At 59.3% G+C, this 26057-nt stretch overlaps 1 protein-coding gene across 2 annotated transcripts in view; it reads right to left on the bottom strand.

Annotated features, from left to right (window-relative positions):
• FAM20C (FAM20C golgi associated secretory pathway kinase) overlaps nt 1-18725 on the bottom strand; it is a 41562-nt gene extending 22837 nt beyond the window's left edge. The window contains exons 1-4 of one of the 2 annotated variants that reach the window (XM_074345435.1): nt 18260-18725; nt 16726-17926; nt 14791-14969; nt 10293-10371 (exon numbers count right to left, since the gene is read on the bottom strand). In XM_074345435.1, the coding sequence (XP_074201536.1) occupies nt 10293-10371; nt 14791-14969; nt 16726-17345 (878 nt within the window). In that variant the 5' untranslated portion in view covers nt 17346-17926; nt 18260-18725. The other variant, XM_010966284.3, reaches the window with a different exon arrangement.
• Between the last annotated feature and the right edge of the window lie 7332 nt (nt 18726-26057).

Here is a 26057-nt window from a genome sequence, read left to right as displayed (position 1 = left end):
ACCTGCAGTCCCTGGGCTCTGACGCTTGATGCCCCCAGGGTCTCGGCTGTGCACCGAACCCCCCATTCACACCCGGACCTCAGGAAGCAAGGGAATGGAGGAGTGACCGGCCCCACACCGAGGCTGAGCCTTGGGCGTGGACTCAGGTCATGCACATGGAGCTGGGACAGGACACACGTTCCCAGACCCCCGCCACCCTCTTTAGGGATGCAGTTTGGAGCCCGAGGCTCCCTTCAGGTCCACCAGGCCCTGTGCCGACTGGGGACATTAGACGGGTCTTGTAACAGTGTCGAAGGGCCACACCCAGGGCTCGTGGACAAACCGCAGGGCACTGGGCAGTCCTGCATGTGGGGCTGAGGGGCCCTCCCGGGGCGAGAGCAGGAAGAGGACTCTGGGTCTCATGACTGGCTGGGGTGCTGAGACCAGGCAGGGCGTGAAGAGAGGCAGAAAGGCCAGCTGCACTGTCTGCACTTAAATCCCACAGCGGCTCAGGGAGAAAACAGCCAAGTGGGCTGCCCGGCAGTGCCCCTGGTGTGCCCTGTGTTACAGGTGAGGGCACCGAGGCCCAGGGGAGTCCAGGAGCCCAGGCAGCAGATGCCTCTCTGCAAACCCCAACCCCAACCCTCACCCTCACCCTCACCCTATCTGCAAAGGAGGCAGCTCCGCATTCACAGCCCAGCCCCTGCTGTACAGGATCCATGCGGCTCATCGCACGGGCATCAAAGAAGATTAAAACTAGGAGAGACACTGTCTAACTCACAGGTAAACTAGGAGAGACACTGTCTAACTCACAGGTAAACTAGGAGAGACACTGTCTAACTCACAGGTAAACTGGTCCCGGAGAGCAGCACCCAGTGAGGGTCGTGGACGACAGAACTGCTCTTTACACGTTAATCTGGGAGAGGCAATTACCACGCAAGGCTGCGGCAGCAATCATGCTGCAATGCAGACGTGGCCAGTCTCCCCCTCTGCCAGCCAGGGGAGCGCCGCATTCCATCAGAGCCTCCGTAAATCCTCCCCTCGTAAAAGCGATGACTAGAAACAGCATGCAAGTCTCACACTTTGATAACAAGGCATGGGACCCCTGGCCCACCAACAAGGTGGCTGTGTGGGGACCACAGAGACCCCACTGTAGCCTCTCTGCCGGCCAGGCCTGGAGGGAGGAGCTGGGGAGGAGGCATCAGGGAAGAGCCAGCCCCGCCAGTAGCCTCCCGGCATTGGACTGCTGTCCCAGAGACAAACAATCCCTTGGAGTCAAGTCCATTATGACTCCCTCCCTGTGACAGCCCTGGAGCCCACGTGGTCACAGAAAGTGGACTTCCCTGTGCCAGTGCCCATGATAGCCAGACGGGGCCCTGGTGTGGAGGGGGCCCCAGCGAGGGGCAGGGCCTGCTTGGGGCCACCACGTCGCTAACCTGGAGGAAATGCCAACACCAGGAGGACACTGGAGAGGATGCCTGGCTGAGCTCAACTCCCCCAGATACTTGTTGCTGGGAGGCCGTGGCAGGGCCCAGGGGCAGGTGGGTCCATGAGGCCACGAGGGCCCAAGGCTCCCACTCAACTGGGGGCCCCTGCCCCATGGCCCCGAGCGCGCACTCTGCAGACGCACCCTCCCTCCAGCACCTCCTCCTCTCGGGCCGGTACTGCTCCCTGGGGGCAGTGCCTCAGAGCACAGAGGCTCAGGTGTCTGTGTCTGGAAGGACTGCCTCGGCCTGCAAATACTTCTGCAGCTGCCTGTTGTGTGCACCTCAGCCACAAGGAATTCCTGGGCCTGGAAACAGCTGTTTGGGGACGGTTTCCCTGGGAGACGCAGACATGCACGCAAGCGCGCGCCCTGTTCTTTGCAAAGGTAACCCGGGTACTTAGAGCCTCTGCACGTGCAGTGCCCCCGGGGGGAGCAGGCAGTGTGGCACCTCCCCAGGAGAGACCCCATCCCCGTGCAGCGGGCCCAGGGGCCCTGACAGCCGCGGCTCTGCCTGAGGGAGAGCCCGATGGGCCTGGGACCCGATGACCACTCTCTGCTCGCGTTTAAGCCTTGCTGAGCCCCAGTCTCCTCTCCCTGAAAGAACCTCCTGACGTGTCAGCCCCGGGGTCTCTGGCTCCGCTGCTGGCTGGAGCGGAAGCTGCAAACTCCTAACAGACTTGAGGAGGTGAGGGAGCAGCTCTCACTGGGGTCGAGAACCACGGCCCGGCATGTGAGCTCGGGGAGACCAGGCTGCTGCACGGACGAGAAGTACGAGGCGGGTGTCCGTGCAGGGCCGGCCCCAGCCCAGGACGTGCAGATGCAGGCCCCCCAGGGCCACATGGTGGGGCTGCCAGACCAAGGAGCCCAGAGCAGGACAACGGTGGGGAGTGAGGGCCCGAGGGCCAAACATGGGGCGCAGGCCTGGCCTGGGCCTCAGCGACAAGGGCGCTCACAGCCTGCGGCCTGTGCAGACTGTATGCGCGGCTGACCCAGACGTTGGCACCGAGCCAGGGCCCAGACCCTGCTGGGGAACATGCTTCTGGGCATGGACACCCTGGACAGCCGCTCCACAGGGGTCGAAGCTGAACCCGAGACCAGGCCCGTACTCCGGCTGCGGCCCTGCCCTCCGGACGAGTCCTGCAAAAATTCCTGAATGCTGAGAGCAGTTCATTAAAATATCCTCAAATAGGAAACAAGTCCACCAATGGGGTTTTCACACAATGGAATGTGACTTGGCCGGGAGAACATGAGCCATGGCGGGTGGTGAGGGCATGGCGGGGACCCCTCGCTAGGAACAAGAGGGCAGTCAGCGCTGCGGGAGCTGCGGGGGAGAGGGGCCTGGGGGCTCCGTGGGTCTGTTCCTGACCTGGTGCCAGTGACCTGGTGACCTGGGGCCCTGCGTGTGCTCCGTGGTGAGCACTGCTTACCATCCTTGCACACTTTCATAGAAATGGCCCAACTTAACAGAAATGTAAATTTTAAGACGGTGGAATGTGGGGAATTCAAGTGTTGGTAAAACTAAAATTTTACTGGATTTTAGCAACACTGATATATTTGCTGTTGCTCTAACCGACCCCTCCTCATCCGACACACAGAGGAGGGGGCCCCAAGGCGGGCGAGGAGGGTGGTGGAGATGAAGGCTCTTTCCCACTGTCTTCACTCAGGCCTGGGAAGAGGCGCAGGTGGACACGGAATGGAGTCTAACCCGGACGTTGGGAGGGGCTGAGCTGCCTTCCCCCAAGAGGTATGTTGGAGTCCCAGCCCCCAGACCCATGACTGTGGCCTTACTTGGAAAGAGGGCCTTGGCAGATGTGAGCAGTTAAGAAGAGATCACAGTGGACAGGGTGGCCCTGGGTCCGGTGACTGGTGTCCCTACAAGAAGAGGGGACTTTGGACACAGACACACAGGAAGGCCAGGTGACGACACGGAAACTGTAGAGACGTGGCCACAGGTCACGGAGCTGCGGGGATCGCCGGCCGTGCCCCGAAGCTGAGCCAGCGGGAAGTGCCCTTCAGGGGTGTCGGGGCGGCAGCCCTGCGACACCCTGGTTTCGGGCTCTGGCCTCCGGAGCTGAGAGGGAAGAGCTTCCGGGTATTGCCGGCTGCCCAGGCTGTGGCACGCCACTGCAGCAGCCCAGACTCTCATGCAGGGTGGACATGCAGGTGTAGAATACAACAGCGGTTATAAAGTGGGGAACCCAGAAACTAACCCACCTTTTAGTGACATCAAAGGTGGTGGTGGCCCTGCAGGGTGGCCACCTGCTTTAAGATCTGAGTGGGGACAGTGTGGTGGTCACTCCAGCCCCACCTCCTCCTGGCTGGTGACTGTGGGTGCCCTTGGGCACGTCCCCTGACACTCTGAGCTTTGGTCTCCTTGACCGCGACAAGGTCTATGGGGTGACAGTGGCCTCCCTCCTGCCGGTGCCCGCCCAGGTCCGTGAGGCCCGTGTGCCTGGCCTACTCTGCACTCACGACCTCAGCCTGTCTGCCTCCAGGCTGGGAAGGGTGCCTTCCTGGGGGCACCTTCCTCAGTGCCCCAGCTCCTAGGCCTGGGAAGACGAGCGCTCATTAGCCAGACTTGAAATGACCCATTTCAGACTGGCTAAGCCTGGCTCCTGGAGTTTTCCCCTTTTTCTTGGTTTTCAAGCACGTGGATCGTGGATCACGGCGTGCCAGGGACCACACCTGTCAGTCCTGGTGTCCTCTTGCCCTCGTGGCTGTTTTTCCCCTCGAAGCTACCACAGGGCGGGTCCTTTTCCACTCCTCACTGCCTCTGAATACATCTTAGATCCCAAACCACACACAGGCACAGAGGATGTCACAGCCCTGGTTTCCAGAGGCTCAGGAGGCTGAGACGGGACTGGCGGGGGAGTGCACGGCGCCTGCTGGCCTGTGACCTGGGTGGAAGCGCAGCTGCAGCTCTGTTTCCAGCCTGCGATCAGCTGTTGGGCCCTAAATAGCCGCAGTTCCAGCGCACCAACTGGTTGTCCTGCCAACATTTGCAAGAGACTGAAACCAGCACACCGGACGATCAAAGAGCAAGGACTGACTCTGGGGAGGGAACTACAGGCGGCTCCCTGGAGCACCACTGGCTCTGAAAACCCACTGCCTTCCGATGCTGGAGACACGAGGGGCCCTCAGCCTCCTGTGATCCAGCCTCATGCAGAGTAAGGAAACCAAGGCCCAGAGAGGGGCGGGAGGGTTGCAAGGTCACACAGCCAGGATGCCCCTCCATGGCTGCCCCTCCTCCCACTCCAGACCGCATGTGCACCCTCTGCCTGGATGCCCCAAGGCCACTGGCACCCAGGCCGTTAAGCCTTCACGCCCTCAACCCCACTACTGTGCCCAGGGGACCACTGTGCCTGAGATCTGCTTCCCCCAAGTTTCTCTAGAACCCACGCTCGTCCCCCATCCTCACACCTCCTTGGCTGCAGCTGCCAGCATCTCTCAGCAGACCCCTGGTGAGCCCTCCTGCTCTCCCCACCCCAAACCTGCACAGCCCCCATCCCTGCGCAGCACGGCTGACTGGCCTCCTGGAAAAAGTCCAAAAGACCCAGACGCCTGCCCTCCAGAGACCAGCCTCTGCCCCCTCTAGCTGCCTCCTCACCCCTCACGTTCTGTCCTCAAACCCAGGACTGTCCCACAGCTTCTGGTGATGATGGACACGTCCAACATGGCACCACGAGCCACGTGCAGCCACTGACACCCGAGGTGTGGCTGGTGAGACCGAGAGACTGAGCGGTAACTTCACCTCATTTAAATTAACCTCAGCATAAACAGCCATGTGATGTGGTCCTCTGCACAGCAGAGGGTACTGAGCGGAGTGGCCTCTCGCCTGCGGAAGCTGCCCGGTCCCAGAATGTGCTGCCTCCTCCAGGCTGGTCCCCCGGCCTGGGGACTTCACACGCATGCTCAGGCCTCAGCTGGAGGTCACGTCTGAGAAAGCTTCCGGCCGCCTCGAGTGCTCACAGGCTGGTCACACTGGACTGAGGGTGCTGTCTCACACGGGCATCCTGGCTTGTTCTGCAGAATCCATGGAGGACCAGGCCCTGCGCCCCCGGGGCTGCGTGGCAGAGCACGCACACTGCTCTCTGTCCCGCCCTCAGTGGCAGGACTGCTGGGGCTGAGTCATGCCTGTACCCCCGCCTGGCACACGGCCAGGCCTGGCTCGGTGCTGACGGGAGGCTGACGCATATTTCTGCTGGGAGGTGGTCATGGCCAGCGTCACGGGCGCCGGGAAGCTTCCTCTCCAAGAAGCAGGTTGAAATTTGTTGCCAAGAGCCTGTACGCTCTGGTGTGTCTGCCCAGCCCCACCTGCCTTGCCAACCACCAGCAACTCTCAGCTTCCTCTTATAAACTTGGTGCCCTGTCCCCTAGACCAATCCACTGGAGTTTAGACCTACAAAGCCCTCGTCGACAGATGGGCAAACCGAGTCCCAGGGAGGGAAGGGATTTACTGGAGATCAAACAAGGATGGCCACTCCAGGCCTGCTGGCCCTGCGGACACCCCGGTGCTTCCAAACTTCAGCTACACACATCACCTGCACCCCTATGACCCAGCACACACATTTCTCAATATTAAAAACAGACCTGGAGTTCAAAATTTGTAGATACTGACAGGCATATGCAGAACAGATAAACAAGACTATACCGTACAGCACAGGGAAATAAATACAAGATCTTGTGGTGGCTCACAGCGAAAACAAATGTGACAATGAATACATGTATGTTCACGTATACCTGAAAAACCGCGCTCTACACTGGGATTTGACACAACATTGTAAAATGACTATAATTCAATAAAAAAAAAAAGTAAACAAAATTAAGAACTACACCAAAAGCACAAGCTACAAAATAATATTCAGGTCCAACATCCTCAAAATGAAAACTTGGGTTTCAGAGGACACCACATATGTGGTAACGGTCTTGTATCCAAAATACATAAAGAACGCTTATAACTTATGAGCAAAAAGACAACCAACTAAGCACTAACACAAGATCTGAACAGACATTTCTCCAAAGAAGGACATGAAGAGATACCTGACATCATGAGTCGGCAGAGAACTGCGTCAGGAGCACAGGGAGACACCGTCTCACACCCGCTGGACGGCTAGGACCAAAGAGACCGAGAACAACGAGCACCGACCAGCACGCGGAGGCTGCGGGGGGACCACGACAGCCTGTAGCCACAGCTCCCCAAACAGCTGTGTTCAGTTATCACTCGACCCAGCAATTCCACTCACAGGCCCACACGCAAGAGAAATGGAAACACGTGACCACACAGAACCCTGTGCGTAAGTGTTCACGCATCCAGAAGGTGGAAAGAGCCCAGACGCCTAGGAACAGATGAAAGCATAAATAACCCGTGGTCCATCCATACCATGGAGTAGCAACTGGCAGTAAGAAGGAGTGCCACAGTGTGGATGGACCACGCACACACGGTGCTCAGTGAGAGGCGCTGGAGAGTGTACGACTCTATTTACGTGAAATTCTGGGATTGGCAAGTCCACAGAGCCAGAGTAGACCAGTGGCTGTCCAGGCTGGGAGGAGGGCGAGGCGGGAGTCCTGGGGGTGAGGGCAACACCGCACAAGGGCTCTTTGTGGGCTGATGAATAGGCTCTAAAATTGTGGTGCTGGGTGCACGACTCCGTGGACACACTGAAAGGTACTCAACTGCAGACATTAAGCGGCTGAACCAACTATAACGTGAATTACATCCTGATAAAGCTGTTGAAAAACCTTACTTACTTTAACCCTAAAGCAAGAGTACCGAAGAAGTCAGGGCTAAGGTGCTAGCTGCATTTTCCACTGCTTGTCAAAAACATATGCCCATCAAACTTCCAGTGGTCTCACGTAAACTACACGTTGCAGCGCCCCCGAGGGCAATGCCTCCCATGCCATCACTGCTCCCTCTAGGTGGAGACTTCGGTGAAAAAATGCCACCACCGAAGTAACTCAGAATATTCAACTTGCAAAGCTATGACGAGCTCGTAGAAGAAAGTTCTCCTTAAAGAGAACTGTTAATCATGGATTTTAATTTCTTTAATGCTGTGGTCACAAACCACAGCTGTTTTGATGTTTAGACCACAGCCATGGGGGGCAGGAACACGTGGACAAGCCCTGTCCCCTGGGGTCTGCTGGCAAGCAGACCACAGTGGATGCCTGACTCAGGGCCTGGTCAGCACAGGAGGGACGCGGGTGCTGAGACATGCTTGGACTAGACCAGGAGGAGTACCGGGAGTGCCGGCCGGAGGCACGAGGTCAGCCGTCTGTAAAGCCTGCCTGTGCCCACCCTGCCCAGCCAGGGTCCTCTGCCCAGGACACGCCCTGCGCAGGGGAAGGAGGCAGCTGCTGTCGGGCGGGCAGGCTGTGAGCACGTCGTTTCCTTTTCTGGCCTCAGTCTCCCAACCCAGCCCACTGGTCACAAGCCTACCCCAGGCCGTCCACCCTGCTCAGCCTTCAGACAGGAGCCCGATGTCCTTCCCACTGCAGACAGGCCACCAGCGGAGAGCTCATGGGAGAAGGGGGCCAACGTGGGCTTCCCAAGGGGCCCCTGGAGTCCGGCTGCCTCAAGCTGCCAGACCATAGGCGGGTGACCTCCGGACTCAGTTCCTCCTGTGACCACGGTGGTGACGGCCACACCGTGGCAGGGAGATTGGGCACCTTGGCTCGGGGCTCTGCAGGTTTGGGTTCAACCTCGGGCAGTCCACACTACTCGCCACGCGCTGGTTCCCGCACCCGGAAGCGGCAGAATCATGATGGTGGGGGTGCCTCTAACTCCCAGGAGTTCCATGACTAGACAGCACAGCGTGAACCCTCAGCATGGCACGTGGCCCAGGGCACTGGTGGTCGAGGCGCCTGCATACACAGTAAGACACCATAGACGTTCTTACAGACCGCAGCTGGATCAGCAACTCTTCCAAGGTGAGAGTGACCTCGACGGAGAGGCCAGAAGGGCGTGGAGCCCAGAACAGAAGCCTCCAAATGCACCAGCCTGAGTCCCCGTGGCTCAAACCCCAACTCAGGGCATCTGCAGAGGGTCCTGCCTGCACCACTGGGGCCAGGGACCTCACCCCGTGGCTCCGGGTGCATCTGGACACGTCCTGCTGGACTCCGGAGGACACACCACCCAGATGAGGAGCCTGTGTGCCAAAGTGAGGCTAGAGGGGTGGCAAGGACCGTGCTATTGTCCAATTCCACACCTGCCAGGGAGGGGCCAGGCCCACCTGTCACCTGGCCGCCAACAAGCACCCGCGGCCGACCCCGCCTGGCGCAACCTCCTCCCCGCATGGCTCCACACACACCACCTGACATCAAGGGGCCAGGAAGTAGCTCCTCTACTCAAGCCCCAGACTGAGAAGGCGCAAAAGAGCCCAGGGTGACCGGAAAGTTCCAGAGGAGCCCCCACCCCTCCAGAATGTTCCCCAAGGAGCCCACGCGGGGCCTGGGTCTCACCTGGCCCAAATCAACCCTCCTGAGAGGAGCTGTGAACCAGGCTGGCTGTCCTCCCTGGTCACAGTACTAAGCAGGCAGCTCCAGTGTCCAGCGTCTTCCCGAGACAGCCCAGCTCACTATGGACGCTCATCAGGGAGACGTGAACTCCCTCCACACAGATGCGGGGAGGGAGGCCTGTGCTCACGGACCCCAACACAGACACTGGCCTCAGTGCTTGGCTGTTTCCCACCTCCCCAGCAGCCCCCAGCTCTGCCCTCCCGGTCTCCTTGGTCCCTGTGGACAGTCCCCTCTGGCCTCTGCGCACAGTGCTCTCAGCCCCACTGCGCCAGGCAGCTCTGGATCAGCGCAGGTCAAGCGGCCTTGGGGCAGCCGGGCAGGGCCACGGTCCCCTGTGGAGTCCCTGCAGGACATCTGTCCGGAGGAGCGGGAGCAAAAGGCCCTGAAACTGAGGCGCAGCACAAAAGCACGCTCTCAAGTTCAGCAGCAAACTAGCTCTCACGCCTGGTTTGACCTGCAAAGCATCTGAAATGCTTCTGAATTAGTTACCATCATTTTCAAAATTTAAAGATTAGGTAGAAAAAAATTCTGTATCTCGAAACTATCTATCTTGAGAGTCAGACATCAGGGCAGATGAACAGGATCTGGCGAATGAATAGACAGCTGCCCCCAGGTGGGTCCGTGCCCCGCAGCTTTGACAGTCCACACCCAGCCCAGCAGCCTCACGTGACTCAAGTGGCCTCACCGACACCGGGGGTGCAACCCAGGCTTCACACACGGTGAGCCCTCCCACCAGGGCAAAACCGGCCTTGTGTGAAACTAGCCAGCGACGGGAAGCCGCCTCGGCCCTCGTGGGACAGCCGAGCCCCAGGCCCAGCAGGGTGGACTCACGGACCTCAGCAGCTGGCTGTGCGTTTCCAGGGTGGTCTGTCTTCCAGACGTCCCTGCTCCTCCACCCCCAGAGCCCCCCGATGCCGCTGGGCCTTTAATATTGACTTTGGTAGCACAGTTTCTATTCTATCTAGGACAGGGCAAGCTGCGGTCAGAGGTCGTAGCAGCCAAGCGGCTGGTTTTAGGGACAAAGCCTCACTGGCTGGGAGGGCAGGGCTGAGTAGCTGAGACACAGACCACTTGGCTGGCAAGACCGAAAGCAGCCACCCTTTGGTGTCCGTGTTCAGGCTCTTGCTTGAAACCCTGTCCTTGCTGAGGGGAGACTGGGGAGGAGGGGGTGAGGGTGCAGGACCCTGTGTCACCCACTTTGTCCCCTTGGTTCACCCCAAAACCTCTGAAAGACTGCATTTTCCACCAGAAACTCAGTGCCCAAGAGCCCCCAGCACCAGCCCCTCGCCCCCAACCCAGCCGACCCAGCACTTACTTCATGGGTTTGAACAGCGCTTGTCCGTAGTTCTGGAACGTCATGACGAGCTTCAGCTGTGTGCCCCCCGACTTCATGGCTGCAACGGGAGGGAGATAAGGGTCACCTCTGCCCTCACAGCAGGCCTGGGGCCGAGCACAGCCAGCCCCCCATGACCCCACAACCCTGCCTGAGCCCCACAGCCTGCCCGGGAAGTCTGGGGTGTCCTGCAATGATGCTAATACACCCCCCTGACATTCAGGTGCTGGGGCTGAAGGCAGAACCTCTGACCATCTGACCCACAGACAAAGGGACTGGCTTCTGGAAGTGATGGCTGGGTGCACACAGCTGCCAGCTCCTCCAGACACACCCAGTGCACACAGACCCTGCACATCTGTGCGTGCTCACACACACACACTTGCATGTACACACACACCTGCTCGTCCAGTCTAAGTGTCTGAGGTTCTAGGGAAAGTCTGGCAGAGTTGGTATGAAGAGACCCTGAGGACCCCTTGGCTGGAAACACCTCCCCATCAGAGGGGCCTTCTGGGAGCTCCACACGGACATCAAGGAGACACATTGGAGGGGACACACTGGAGGGGACACACTGCAGGGTCTGGTGCATGGCAGCCCCGAGGTGGGCATCTCTGCCCGGCTCCCTGTGACTGGGGTCCCTGTAAGGCACCTTCACCCTCCCTGACCTCAGTCCCCCTTCTGTTGAAAGGGGCTCAGCTTCCCTGCCTGGCCTCCTCCTCGGGGCTGTGGTTGGGGTCGAGACTGACTTGTCAGAGCCTGGCTATGAGGGGGTGAGAGGGACACCACCTCCTGGGGCCACTCTCACGACCACATGGGGGTCCCGCCAGCAAAGCATCTGGAACACTGTCAGGCTCGTTCAAATCGACCTCGAGGTTGACTCCTCGAATGTTCCCGTGGCCTCAGGGCTCTGTGAGCGCCAAGGCCAGGCCCTCCTCCAGGTCCCCATCCTGGCCACCCGCCCCATGGCTGCCAGGACAGCCTGGCTCCATCTGCAGGCCCTTGACCTGGAGTCTGGAGATGCGGCTGAGGTCCGGTGTGACCCAGGTCTATGGGTGAAGCGCTCAGAGCCTGTGCCCTCCTCAGGAAAACAAATTCCACTTCACTCCAAAACACCTGAAACAACCTAAAAATGCCTGACCCGGGAAGGTGAAGGAGGCGGGGCTGTCCACGTGACCGAACACTCAGTAGCCTCTCAGCGGTACTGAAGAGCTTGTAACGACACAGCAGTTCTGTCGCTAAGCTGAGCCGTGGAGCCACCACCCTCACGCCCTCAAGCGCCTTCTTCAGAGTGGAAGGTGCGGACGCGCAGACAGAGCTGAGGCCCAGGGGTCGCCTCCCAGGGCTGGGGCTGCTGGCTTTGATTTCCTTCCCCTTGTCTGTGCCTCCTAAATTCCCACAATGATCATTTACTACTTTTCTAATCAGATGAAAACAGAAGCGATCATTCAAAGCACTAGTGGTCTGATTAAGCCCCAATTCACTGTCCCCAATTCTATTTAATAACTGGGGTCACTGGATTTGATTATTCCCTCCTGGGCCAACTGGGACAGCATGTCAGCTCTTTCCATGGCTTATAATTCTATTATTTTGTTGTTGTTGTTGGGGGAGGTAATTGGGTTTAGCTTTTAAATGGGGGTACTGGGGATTGAACCCAACCTCATGCGTGCTTAGCACGCGCTCTACCACTGAGCTATACCTTCCCCCCAATAATCCTGTTTTTTAAAATAACAAAGTATTATGCAAATCTGGTCAGTTTAATCATCCTTGCTCTGGAAGCAAGTCCCACCTGCACCCCTGTGTCCAATCAGCTCCTCCCACGGAGCAAATAAATGATAAGAAACCAAAGGGCATCAGAACCTCAGTGTGACTGAGGACTCCAGAAACGCAGGGTCTCGCCCACCCCAGCACTGTCCTCTTACTGGGGAACTGGTGCTGTCCCACCAGCCCATCGGTCACTCTGCCAAGCTGGGGCCAAATGCTGAGAGACGTCTGGAATTCTGCTCTAAAATCGCGTAGAGTCTCCTGAAAAGCTGCCGTATGTCACGGCCGAAGGCAGAGTTCAGGGGAGCAGCGGCAGATGCCGCCCGAGCCTCTTTGAAGACAGCTAACAGCTGAGAGGAAGCAGCCAGGAGCCCACCTGTCAATAAATCTCCACTGGCCGCACGAGCTTCGTGAGTGGAGCAAGGACCTAACGGAATCGCTCTGCAGAAAAGTGCCGGAACACTACAGGACGCTTCTCATCAGACCTCTTCCAGACTCACGTTCCAAGCTTGAAGTGACCGCTGAGGCCACATGGAGAGCCGAGCCAGGGCAGGGATGTGCTGACCGTGCGCCTGGAAGCCCACTTCCCTGTTTGCAGGAAGGGACTGGAAGGTGGGCTTGAGTTCCACCTCCCCTGTCACCAGCTCGAAAGGACGGAGCCGCTGAACCCGGAACCCCAAGGCAGGCTCCAGGCTCTTGCAAAGGGGCCGCATCCAAGACTCCCACGGGGCCTCTGAGGGCTGCGCCCCTCTCCCTGAGCAGGCAGCTCCTGTTCAGGGCCCGAGACTCCAAACCTGCCCAGTGGCTCTGCTAAGCCAAGGGCGCAGCGGGCACAGTCTTGGCAGCTGGGTTTCCAACCGCGGAGTTGGGGGAGCACCCCTCCCTCAAGGCCTGCATCCCCAGGCGCCCCAGCCCTCTTCCACCCGCCCACTGGAAGACGAGGCCTGCATCCCCGGGGCACACCTGCTGCCCGGCCCAGCCAGCCCTCTCCTGCCCACCCCCTGGGAAACCGGGCCTGCATCCCCGGAGGCTCCACTGGGCTCCAGGTGGAGGGTGTCCTGCCTCCTGAGGAAGATGGCCCTTCTCCCAGGTGTTGACCCACCAGGTGCACCTCCAGGCCTAGGCAGCAGGGCGTGGGGCTGAGTGTCCGGCTCTGGCCTGTGCAGCACGGCTGAGAGGCTGCCTGCTCCCTCAAGGGTGCGGTGAGCCCGGCCAGCCTGTGGGATCCTCATAGCCCACCCTCTCCCCGAGACCCTGCATTTGCACTCGAGGGGGTGTGGAAGCCACAGCACCAGCTCTGGTTGATGCCATATGGGCCCGGGGACATCCTGGACTAAGACGAGAGTGCCTGAGCCCTTGACAGACAGGAATGAGGCGGGCAGCAGCCTCGGGTGTTCTCTAAGCCTCACCTTAACAGGCTATTTCCCTCCCACCAGGAAAGCCTTTGTCCCATTTGAGACCCGGGCCCTCGAGGCAGAGGTCATCTCCCCGCTGGTCATTCCTGACTATCTTTACCTCAGTGTGTGCTCCCTGTCCTGTCCTCCTGGGACTCTCAGAACCCCTAACTCCCAACACCCAGAAAGGGGCCTGAGATGCAGGAGGTGCTTGAGAGGGCTTGTGAATGGACAGCGGATGGTCATTGCCCTGGACGTCTTTGTAACGGCCTCGTCTGTGCTCGGAACAAGGGGACACCCCAGCTGTGGCATCTACCAGACAATTCCCAGCGTCCACACAGACGGCTTCCCAGCTTGGCCTCCGCGAGGGGCAGGAGGAGGGCTGGGTGGGGCCGGGGTGGGAGGCGCTCAGACTCTGCCTGGGCAGCAGCAAGGAGGGGAGACACTGCCCTGCGCCACCAGTCCCTCTCAGAGGGGGAGCAGCCATGTGACGGGAGAAGATGGGTGCACCAGGCAGAGACACCCAGTACAGCTTCCAAAGAGCTCTGGAAAACCCAGGTGCCTGCCCTCAGGCCACGCCCGGCTCCCCAGCGTCAGTGAAGGGACAGAACCCAGTCAGCAGAGCCCCCTGAGCAGCAGGACTACCCAGATGCCAGGAGAACAGTGCCTGGAGCTGCCTGCCCCAGCACCCATGCTCCAGGGCCACCCTCCACCCTCCACGGCTCCCAGGACCATTCCCCCACTGGTCACTAATGAGGACCTTCACAAAAAACCACCTACAGGCCCGAGACAACGGCACCAGACCTCCTCGCTCAGAAACCAGGGCTGACACGTTTTCCTGAAATCAGTAACTGGCTGCCCTTTTTGGTCTAATTCAGCAGATCCCAAAGCACTCAGAGACCTCACCTCCAACACCCTGGGCAGAGCCGAGCCCCAGTCACCCCCATCCACGTGGGATCTCGGGAGTGCCTCGCAAGCACTGAGGCAGGGCTGCCCCAACTACTAGAAGCCTCGGGGCTCTCCACGGGGTCTCCTGGCTGTGTTGGGACCAGCTCCAGCCACCAGGGGTGCCCTTCCTCCCCCGAGAGGGGTCCTGTGTGCCCCCCAGCCCAGTAGAACAACAAGGCGGGCTGGGCCGCATCCCTCCCTCCTTCACTCATCCTGCAACAGCAGAAGGCAGCCCCCCATGGGCTGCTAATCGCACGGAAGGCCTTCAGGCGCCCTCGCCTGGAAGGCTGTCGGGATAAGGGGCCCAGGAGGCGATGTTCCAGCACAGAGAGCCAGCCAAGCCACCCTGGCCCCGTGGGAGGCCTGGGGAGGGCACCTACCGACACTGGTGATCTTCTGGGTGCCGAGGTCACGCAGCAGGGCATCCACCGCAGGGTTGTGTCTGGAGTACAGCTCGTAGCGGTTGATGCCGATGTGGAACTTGAGCCAGTTGGGGTAGGAGTCCACGGCCGCCTCCCCCGTAGGCAGGAATTCTTCATCCTCAGGACCTTCGTGTGGCCTGCAGAAGTGAAGTGGCCCAGGGTCAGCAGGGTCTGAGGAACGGGGGAGCTGGTGCTGAGCAAGATTTTCACTTTGGAGCCAAACAAAAGCAGATTTATTCAAAGGTGCCTCGACTCAAACAGGACCTGCAGCATCCGCACTTTCCCTGTGGCTGCTGTTCTGCCAACTAATAACAGACCTGAAGGCAGGTAATTTTCACTTAGTCTCGGGAGACGCCACAGACAGCTATAACTAAAGCAGACCAACGCAGACCGTCAGGGCTAGGTCTGCCATGTCTGTCCTGGGGTCACCAAAACAAGCATGATGTCAGCCTGGGGCTCGAGGGGCTGCCGGCTTCCTGGGGGCAGAAGAGCCGTGTTTGGCAGAAGCCTCACTGGGCACCCAGCTTCGGTTCCAACGACCAGGGTAGGAATGATGCAAGAGGCTAAATCTGATTTTAATGAAGTGGCTTTGGGTGGGGAGACAGGAAAGTGGTGCTCACTCCAGCCAAGGCCCAAATTGAGGACCTCCTGCCCACGTGGCCTGGCCTTGTCCAGAGGGAGCCCAGGGACCAGTCTGAGGGAGGACAGACCCTGTTTGCTGTTGGGATGGAGCAAAAAGTGAATTATCTTAGTTCTAATTTACATGCAAGTGAGGCCGTCCGGCCCCACGACTTGCCGCACAGCGGACACTAGAAGCCGCCCTCGGTCTCCATCACTGACCACCGGCTCTGGGCTCTGTCTCTTCTACAAAGAGGCCCAGATCTGGGCTGCTGCTCTGCCTCTCAAGTTTCTGAGTATTACCTCGAACCTGGCCAGCCAACAAAGCTCACACCTTGATGTGTTTAGAGGGAAAACACCAGGCCGGTCCAACTGCAGAGGAGAAAGGGTTTTAGGGGAGGTTTTGGAAACCTAGCCTTTCCCCTCTGTTGCTTGGGTAACCTTTTGCAGGTACTTATTTATTCTGGCCTTGCTGCTAGTTAACATTTCACCACCCTGGACTGTAGCATCTGCTTATTTTGATCTGTGTGGCAGAGGAGGACCTTGGGGGTAGGCGTTTAAACAGAAACAGTTTAAAAAGATACTCCCGGGAGAGGCTACTCGCTGTATAGGAAGCTGTTCCCCCCCCCCAAAAGCTGGCGCTGTCTGCACCCTGGCTGGGAGAACCCCTCGGCTATGCGTCACTGGGCCAGCACGCCCCTCTGCTAATTTTGTTCTCAGTGACTGGTTTACAAGGCTCATTTGGCCTCCCCAGGCTTTTCTGACGCATCTACCAGAGCCATGTCACCAAAGCCAGAAGCTTCCCAAGGAAAGGCTGGGGCAGCCTGTCACTCACTACCCCCAGCTCTTTCATTCACAGCCTGACTCCTTCTGTGAGCCAGTAACCAGGGCCTGGCAGGCCAGCACTGCTTTCCTGTAAATGCAGAACTGGCCCTTTCTGCTCCCGCCAGCCAGGCCTGCCTTCCAGGCCAGTGGCCACAGGGAGCAGCTCCCACACCACCCAGCAGCCCTTCTTGGGGAGGCAGGCATTCTGGAAACAAAGGCAGTGCCTGAGCCGGCATGCTGCCTGCCCCACAAACCTCCCTTCCCTGGGGCCTCTGCTGCAGGGTCCACGCCCTCCTGGGGTCCCGGGGCCTCTTCACACGGTGTCTGGGACGTGCAAGGGCCCTTTCTGGGAAGGGGCCTGAGTTGATCTTGGCTCTCAAAAGGCGCGCGGCTGCCTTGGGGGCCGTCCTGCCAGCAACCACACCAGCCAGCAGACCCTGCCTCACTCACCAGTCAGGGTTCTCTGCCGCCGCCGCCGCCGCCGCCCTGGGGTTGAATCTGATGTCACTGTTCACATTGAAGAGGACGTCGTCCTCCGTTAGTGGCGGAACGGCAACCTGGTACAGGGGGTGTTGGAACAGCCTGGCCAGGAGGGAGCCGTCCCCGCTCGGGCCAGGGGACGCCTCCGGCCGATGTGGGCCAGGGTCTCGGAGCAGTGGCCGGTGAGCAGGGTCTTGGGGTGGCGGGACACCGGGATCCTGCCCCTGCAAGGCGCCCTCAGCCTGTTCAGCCACGGGTGGCAGCTTCTCAAGCGAGTGGGACGTAAGATTGGAGGAAGGGTCGGAGCTGAAGTCCTGCAGGATGCGCAGCGTGTGCTTGTTGGGCCAGCCCGAGTCGCCAGCGGCTGACGCTGCGGCCAGGGGCTCCCCGGGGCGGCCGCGCGCCTGGGCCCAGCCCGGTGCCGCCTCCTCGGCTGCGGGATGCGCGCACGAGCAGCCAGGCTCCCCCGAGGGCTGAGCGGCGCGCCGCTCCAGCTTGGGCAGCAGGTCCAGCACGATGTGCAGCGCGCAGGCCACCAGGAACGCCATCAGGATGAGCACGCGGAACCTGCGCACCAGGATCATCTTCATGGCCCCGCCAGCGAAAGACGCCCCGGGGGGCTCCGGGCTCCCCGCGAGCGCGCTCCGCCCGTGCCCCTCTAGTCTTGGCTTGGCACGAACGCGGTGCCGCGGCGCGGGTCAAGGTCCATCTGGTGTCGTCCAGCTACCAGCCTCGGGGCTGCCCCCAGGCCTGCACCACGCATAGGGCGCCCACCGCCAAAGCGCCTGCTAGCTCGGCCATCTCAGGTCCGTTCCCCCTCGCCTCCCTGGGGCGGCCGCACCCTCAGCGACCCGGGCCCAGAAGCCCTCGTCTGCAGAGCTGGGGGTGTAGCTGGGGAAGGCCCCGCGCACGTAGCAGCGGGCTTGGGTCTCCCAGGCCGCGGCCGAGCTCATCAGGCACACGGGGGCCAGACGCTGCGGCCCATCACGGCCAAGGCGTGGCGGCCTGGGGGGTGGTGGCGACCGCGCGGCGCAATCCGATCCCAGGCTCGGCGCAATCCGATCCGAGGCTGGGCGCAGTCCGCTTCGCGGCTCCAAGCGAGGCTCCGGGCCGGCCGCGCGAAGGGGCGGCTCCTTCGGGCAGGGTTTCGCTCTCTCTCGCTGGCGGGGACCTGGAGGGGAACGAGGGCGCAGGGCCGCACAGACTGAGAAGGGGGTAGGAAGGCGGGGCGCGCACGGAGCTGTCGACCACGTCCCCGGGCAGGTGCAGCGGCCGTCCGGGGAGCGCAGCACCCGCACGGCCGAGCCTCTCGGCGCCCCGCGCCCCGGGCGGCCAGATATCCGAGCGCCGCGGAGCCGCCCCCCGCGTCAGCGCCCGCAGATTGGCGGAGCCGCAGCCCCGCGAGTCCGGGCCTACTCGGCTCCTTCTCTTTTCTCCTCCCCTCGGCCGCGCCCCACCAAGCCTCTGCAGCTCCGGGTCCGCTAAAGAGAGGGCGCCTTCTCACCGTGGCCTGCCGAGAGAAGGCAGAGAGGAAGGCGGAGGGCTCAGACCCGCGCGCCCGGCTCGTGCAGCGCGAAAGGAGCGCTGCGGCGCTGCGGGCTCTGCCGAGGCGGGCTCCTCCGAGGCGGGCTCCCGGGCCAGGCCGCTGTGCCCAGGACCTCCGCCCGCCCGGGGCCGGCCGCCGCCAGCTGCGGCCTGTCGGCTCCTTCTCGATGAGCCGAAGGCCAGAACCCAGGCCAAGTCCCTCCCTGGAGCCGCTGGGCGTCTGCGCCGCCAGATGAGCTCCCCGCCAGGCGGTGACCTTGTGCCCCCCGCCCCCGCCTCGGGCGGGTCCTCGCGGGCCGGGCAGCCGGTGAGGGAGAGGACGACGGGGCGTCGCGGCCACCGCGGCTGGAGTTGAGGATCGGAGCGCCGAGTTTGGCCCAAACCCGGAGGGGACGCTGGAACCTTAGCAAGGCTCCTGCACGCTGAAGCCCCACCCTACCTTGAGGGGACCACGCCTGCGCCTTAACTCTGGAGGCGTTGCTGGGATTCGCTTGGCACCGAAAAGTGCTTGTGTGTGGGAGGCGGCACCTCCCTCACTTTGGGAGGGCCGTGTGTGTGTGTGTGTGTGTGTGTGTGTGTGTGTGTGTCTGTGCACTGGCCTCCCTAGATGTGTAAAATTGGCCACCCACACCCAGGGGCGCAGTACTTCTGGGCCCATACAATTTCTGGAACCCCAGCTCCCAATAGAGAATATTCGTGTAAATTTCAGACTAAAGTCCTAGTTGGGAAAGTAAGTGAGCCTGGCCGAGGAGGACATCACACTCACCGCCAAGAGGACAGGCTTTCTGACCCCTGCCCTCTGGGCACCGCAAGTTCCCGAAGCAGGTAGCTGAAGCTTCCCTAGCAGGACTGAGGAGGGCAGTCTCTGGCGGGGGCCATTGGGTGGGACCCCAGCTCTTCCAGTGACTCACTGTACTGCCCTCTCGGGACCACCTTTTTCTCTTGCATGAATTCGGGGTCCATTTTCCCTGAGCCTCACCACTGCACCTCAGTTCCCGGCCCAGTGCCTGACATTCAGTGGGCACCCATTGGAGGGGGAGTCCCAGCCCAGCTAGTGGGAGGAATAGATGTTTCTGAGGCCATTTGAAGTAAGTGAAGGACTGGGCCCTGCAGAGCTGGAGCTGGAGGGTGTGTTGGAGCCGAGGAGTGGGGTGAGTGGACTCCAAAGGGTGGAAGTGGAGCGTTTGGGGGAGTTTCTTCCCTCCCTCTCTCCCTCTCACACTGACAGCACCAGCCGTGTGCCAAAGATGTCACTTTGGACAGGGTTACTCAGAGACGCCAAGGAGATGATGTCCAGACTGAGATGGAGGTTGAGAAGCACCCCTCATCTGGGGGAGGTGGGAGGCAAAACAGGAAGGACTTTAGGTCTGTGGTCAACAGTGTCTCCCTTGGCCCTGGGGTTCTGTAGGCTGCAGCCGTGCCAGGCCTCCCATGGTCGGTGTCTTCAGTGTGGACGTGGGGTGGGCGGGCCCATGAACCACGGACATCTTGGAGCCTCAGTGGGGCTCCCTGAGCACGTATGTTCACAGCACACACACACCCCCATTCTCTTGGGAGCTATGTTATTCAGACCCTCCGTCCACCACTGGATGGCTCCCTTGCACAGTTCTTGCTTTATCTCAGCTATCACCTTGGAAAAGCACCATCTCAATAGCCAGATGGTGTTTAGTGCCCACCCTTCCCCTGCCCCACGACTCTGATTATCGCCCAGCATCACCCGTCATGGTGGGAAGATGCCGTCTTCTGTTCTCATCTGTGCTTTGTCTCCCTCAGACGCACATGCTCCTCTAAGACCAGTGCCTGGTTCACACCTGTGCCCTGGGCTGGGGCAGAACTTGTTTCAAAGAAGGGACCGCAAGCCACCATCGAGCTTGGAGTCAGCAGGCTAAGGTGACCTGTGGGAAAAAAAGCCTTTGAAAACAGAGCACGCCCCACAGGAGGTCGGAGGATGGAAAACTCTCAGCCACATCTTTCTGCCTGGTTCTGTGGTAATTCTCCCTGAGGAGTAATTTGACTTGGTGCAGTGGGTTCATCCATGGAAATCACAAAAAGGAAACACACACTCAGGTGTGCACAGATATATATACACATGCACACACAGAGAGGCACGGCCTTAGCCAAATACACACACACACACACACACTCGGACACACACACTCACACACAGCAGCATAAGGCCTTAGGACGAGAAAGGCTCGCCTGGGGCTGAGCTCATGAATCTGTAGGGTGGGAGGCCGTAGGGAAAGGAGGGGCTTCAGGGTTGCTCTTGGAGTCCAGCCAGGGCTCCTGGGGTTCCGTGGATGAACAGATTAGGGTTCTGGGAACTAGGGATTTCGGGTCGATTTGAAATGTAAGTTGTCCTTGTACACAGAGCCGTGGGATGGATGGGCAGGGCCAGGAAAACTGGTGGGAGGGCTGAGCACTGGGCCCCGGTACTCCACCACTGAGGCCAGGAGGGGTGACCAGCCAGGGTACCGGGGAGGAAGCCAGGAGGCCATGTCAGTGTCCCAGGACGGCAGGACGCATGCTGTCCCGTGCTACCTGGCAGGTGAGTGGGAGGCTGACCACTGACCCCAGATGTGGCCACATGGGTGTCATTGGTGGTCTTAACTGGATGACCCTGTGCAGCGCGGCTGAAAGCGTCAGCAGTCCCGAGTAGAACAGAAGTGGTGGGGACCAAGGGAACCAATCTTCTGAGGAGCTTTGTGGGAAAGGACGAGGCGGGTGTGGCTCGGGGCAGGGCAGGACCAGCCCTGGGTTCTCGGAGGAGGCCTGGGCAGGAGCCACAGTCTCCACGGCACCTCATCACTCTGGGCTTATCCAGGGAAATTCACCTCCAGTCTCAACCACTGCCCTGCATGGGTGGCAGGAGGAGGCTGGGGCTGCAGGAGTGGGTACACCGTGAGGCCCTCACAGCAGGCGCTGGGACTGGACCAGAGGACAAATTGGGTGTTCCCAGGGAAGTGGGGTAGGAGGTGTGTTCCAGGCAGAGAGATGAGGTCCCTGGGGACAGATGTGGGGGAGATGCCACCTGCCTTTTAGCAGTTTAGGGCAGGTGGCATCTGCTCAGGTCCCCCCACCCTCCAGCTGTTCTTTGAGTCCAGGTTAGAGCAGCCTCGGGGGAGGTGAGCCTTGTGCCCTGAACCCCACGGGGTGTGCGAAGCAGCCAGCTGGCCTGGTTCAGGGGGCATGGTTAATCCTTTCTGGCAGGAGGGGCTGTGAGTGGCTAACTGGAGAGATGAGTACAGGGAGTGGCTACTCGTGTGGGAAGGGAAGAAGCAAGCATGTCTGTAGATGCCGTGTGTGGGGTGTGGGGCAGCACTGGAACCTAATGCACTGGTCACCTGTGAAGTGGGCACCCGGACGACAGGGAGGGGCTGGAAAGGAGACTCATGCCAGGAAGCTCAAGGTATGTGTAATGGTGGTTGGGGGAGGGCTGTACCAGGAGCTGAGAGGCCGCCAGCAGCAGGGTGACAGGGGATCCTGCCCTAGTGGCCAGGAAGTCATCCAGGAGGACCTGGCATGCCTCCTCCTTCCGGGACACCCCAGCCTGCCTCCCCCACTGCACCCCCCCACCTCTGGCCTGGCCAGCCAGTGTCCAGCCTGGTGTGGAGGAAGGAGGCCCAGAGGGACCCGCCCACCAGCTCAGGTCTCACGCCTACACCCCTGCAGTGTTTTCCTAAGGATTACTCATCCCAGACCCACGAGGGAGGCTCCGGGGCTGTTTACCAGGCCAGCCTTGGCCACAGGCTATTCTGGGAATAAGGGAGGGGGGCCAGGTGGGGACTTCTTTCTGGGCAGCAGGGAAGGGGAAGGGGTCTTGGTCTTTACTGGGCATCCATGTGTGGGTTTTAACCCCTGTCTGGGGGAACTAGAGACCAAGGAAAGATTCCTACCCACCTGTTCCTGCCTGGGACTTGGGGCTGATGGGGCAAGGGGCCTGGGCTAGAGGGATTTACACTGACCACCAGCAGGAGAGACGCCTCCTTATGAGAGGGGCAGTAAGACCAGTGTTACCTGTGCTGGGTTTGAGGGGCCCTGAGGATGGTTGCAGCGGGGGACTGTTCTGTGGACCAACGTGGCTCCAATGGCTAGCATACCAAGCACCCCCTTGCTGGTCCTCGGGCCCCACAGCCACAGCCTGAGAGGCCTTTGGAAAACAGAGCCCCTTTGTTCTGATGAAAAATGACAGCTCAAGATGCCAAAAACTGAGTGAAAAAAAAAAAAAGGTAGTAAAAAAGCTTGGCTTTATTTTGTACATTTTGTGTTGCTCACGTACACAATTCGTATTATTTTCTATCAGATTTGGAATAGCCACAAAAAACTGACCATCTACTGAGCATAAGGACAATTATCACGAAGTTCCAAAGGCAGAAAGTCTGCAGTCTGTTCACTGAGTGTATATACGCACACGGACATGCATATACACAGATACTTCTGCATGTATAATCTAGTCTGGTCACTGAGTATGTGTATATATTTTATATATACCCACATGCATGTATACAGATACATATGCATATATAAAGTCTGTTCACTGAACACAATGCAGTTTAATAAAGGGGAAAAAAAGACTAAGCTATAAAAATATTTCTACCTGGAAATTAATGCCACAAATAAAAACTCTGCTAGAAATAATTTGGGTATTATGAAGGAAACCAAAAGGGAGATTACAGACTATTTAGAAATGAATGCAAATGAGAACAGCACCTATTAGAACTGTAGGACGCCACCGAAGTGGTGTTCAGAGGAAACCTGGAATGATAACCGCATTCGTTAGTGAACTAAGCTTTCAACTCATGAAAACGGAAAAAGAACAATAAAATAAAGAAGAAATGGATTCTTACAGGACAAACCAAAAACTAATGCAATAGAAAACAAACCGCAGTGGAGCTGGCTCATAAAACGAAAAGACATTTCTCGGAAAAGACCGACGAAAAAGTCTACAGGTGGTGAAATCCAACAGAGAGAAAAGAGAAGACAGAACAGGGAGGGAGTGTGGCTGGATGTGTGAGTTCTTGGCCCTGCAGATTCTCAGCCTTGGGAGAAGCAGGGAGAGGACGGAGTTGTGAGAGTTTGGGGAGCTTGGAGGGGGTGCTCCCTGAGGCTCCCCGAAGGATGTGGATGGTGGCAACAGGCACCCGGGCAGAGCGTCCAGTGTGCACCCGGGCCCAGCACCTGGAGCAGAGGTGGACTCAGCGAGGGCGTCTGCTGTGCGCCTTCTCCTAGAAGCTCTGGTGCGGGTTTGTGGCCTAGTGCTGGCTGGACCGGCTCAGTGGTGGTTCTCAGCAGGCACCGAAGAGAACACACAGGCGTCACAACGGGGGCGTCTTCAGGTCCGAACTGAAGGTACACAAGCATCATTTGCGGTGCTGCCTGGGGGCCATCTGAGTCATCAAGGGGCCGTGGTCCCCAGTAAGGGAGGGTCTGGGGAGGACCGTACACAGCAATTGAAGACATATTAAGTTAGTTATCCCTTAGCTTTCAGTGATCGACGGACATGACTATGTGTCCACTGCTAACCTGAATGTCAAAAGCCAAAACTGGTAAGACTTACAAAATATTTTTATCTCCAAGTTGCCAGTGGCATCATTCTGTCTTTTCCTGGGTGGAGGGGAGAAATTTTAGGAGGCATTTTGTAAAATTAAAAGGCGTTAACCAAATATTATTTTATGCATGCATGTAATCTACAGGTTTAATGATTAGACATGAAAATGCAAATAAGATTTGATATTTAAAGGCAAATGCAAGATTTAGGTGAGAGGATAAATTACAGCAAAAAGTCTTCTTCGGAGCTGTCAAATTTCTGGGTCTGGAGCAAAAGTGTCATGCTGCCCTGTCACGTGGTGGGGACGTCAGGTTATCCAGAGGAGCAGCCTGCCTTGGGGGCCCGTTGACCCCCACAGCTTCAGGTCTGCCCAATTGCACCACCCAGAACCCCCATTCCACAGCAGTGGCTTCAGGTCCTGAGTCCTTGTTGTGAACTCCATCTCTTCCCCTGCTAACCCATGAAGGTTCCACATCTCCTGCAGGGTTGCCTGTAAGTCCCAGGCTCTGCCTGGAGGAGCCTGGCCAAGGGGAGCCTGGCCAGGGGACCCCCCACAGCCCTCATCCCGGAGGATCCAGACAAAACCTGCTGGTCTCAACGTTACCATAGAAACAGATCCAGGACAGAGCTCAGCACCTCCTCCCCGGCAATGTGGAGATTGCGAAGGCAGGCATGTCCGCCCCCATGGGCCGGTGTGCTGGGGGGCAAAGGGCACAGGAGCACAGCTCTGCCACTTGTCACCAGAGGGACAGGGGCCTGTGCTCCCATGACTGCTCACAGGGGAGGCTTTGGCGGGGAGAGTGTCGGACGTGGACATGGTAAAAAAGTCAGGGGTGCAAAGTGATTGCACGTAGATAATCTGGAAACAGCTGCCTAGAATGTTCTCTACACTGGACAGTGTGCTTTGAGGTCATTATTCAGGATTTTGTAGGCCATTTCTTGGCCGAGCCCCAGGCTGGCTTCTGGCTTTGCAGAAAGGCGACATCGTGTTTTACAGGTGGCAGATGGCTTTTATCACACCTCTGCATCATCGCTGTGGTGACAGGGCCGTGGTGCTGCCCCGGGACGTGAGCAGGGGCCCCAGACGTTGCCCGACAAACGTGTTTCTCCAGCTTCCCTGCTGATTGAGCGCCCATGCTCCCCTGGCCCCCACACCTGCGCACAGGCTGACCAGGCCAGTCTTCACAGGATGGGTGTCCGCTCCAGGCCCCACAGAGGCCTCGTCCTCCCTCTGCCCCTTCTGCTCCTGCAGGGACTTGCTTGGCCAAACCCCGTTCTCTTTATCAGAAAATGAATGAAACCAATTCTTGTTTGTCTGAGCCCCCCAGCCCAGGCCCTCCCCCAGGGATCAAGGCCAAAGCCCCCTCCTCCGCTTGCTCCCGCTGGACACCTGGCCAACTGGCTCCTGTGCCCCAGAGCTCCCGTAGCTGGCTCAGACCTGCCCTAGTTTTCCTGGTGTTCAGTCCAGGGAAATCACTGCATTTGGCCCAAAGAGGAAACGGGGCCCTCTCCTGGGGCCCTGCTGAGCCGCCGGGATGAGGAGCCAGAAGCATCAGCTGGGGTGGGTGAGGCAGCACAGATCCCCGGGATGAGGAGCGTTCCAAAGCCGAGGGCAGAGGGGCTGAGGCAGGAATAGATGTGAGGAGGGGTCCAGACCCTTCTCTAAAAGATCCCAACGGGGCCAAGCCCACGTCCCCCACTCCAGGTGGGAGGAGAATGGATGTCAAGCTGGCTCACTTATCTCAAGCACGTCTGGATCCTGGGTCTCACGGCCAGCGCAGGGCAGGCCCTGGGCCTCCCAGACCACCCTCGCCATGCCTTGGCCAGTCTCTCCCTGTCCCTCTGGGCAGAGCCCGCTCCAGGCCACTGCCCCTCAGACAGGATGTGACCATGGTCCATGCTGGTGCCATCCAGAGTGGTCTTTATTCTTTCAGAGGAGCCAGGGAGGGGCCCTGAGAGGCTGTGGGGACAACAAGTCCTCCTTAGGAAGCCCCCGGCCTGGGCCTCAGGGGACCCGGAGGGGAGGGGACCCAGGCTGCCTCTGACCCCCTGCCGGGAACTGCAGCCTCAGGCGGTGGTCCGTGCTCCCCAGCTTCTCACTCAGCCTGGTCTCTCACTTCAGGATGTAGGTGTCAAGGTTTAAGTGATGCTTTCAGAGGCCTCAGCAGTTTGGGCTATAAATGAGGTTGATGAAAGGTAGAGAAGCAGG

Source organism: Camelus bactrianus, chromosome 18, assembly GCF_048773025.1.
Source record: "Camelus bactrianus isolate YW-2024 breed Bactrian camel chromosome 18, ASM4877302v1, whole genome shotgun sequence".
NCBI classification, from domain to species: domain Eukaryota; kingdom Metazoa; phylum Chordata; class Mammalia; order Artiodactyla; family Camelidae; genus Camelus; species Camelus bactrianus.
Note: the sequence above shows the minus strand (reverse complement) of the source record. Positions and strands in the feature narration are given on the sequence as shown.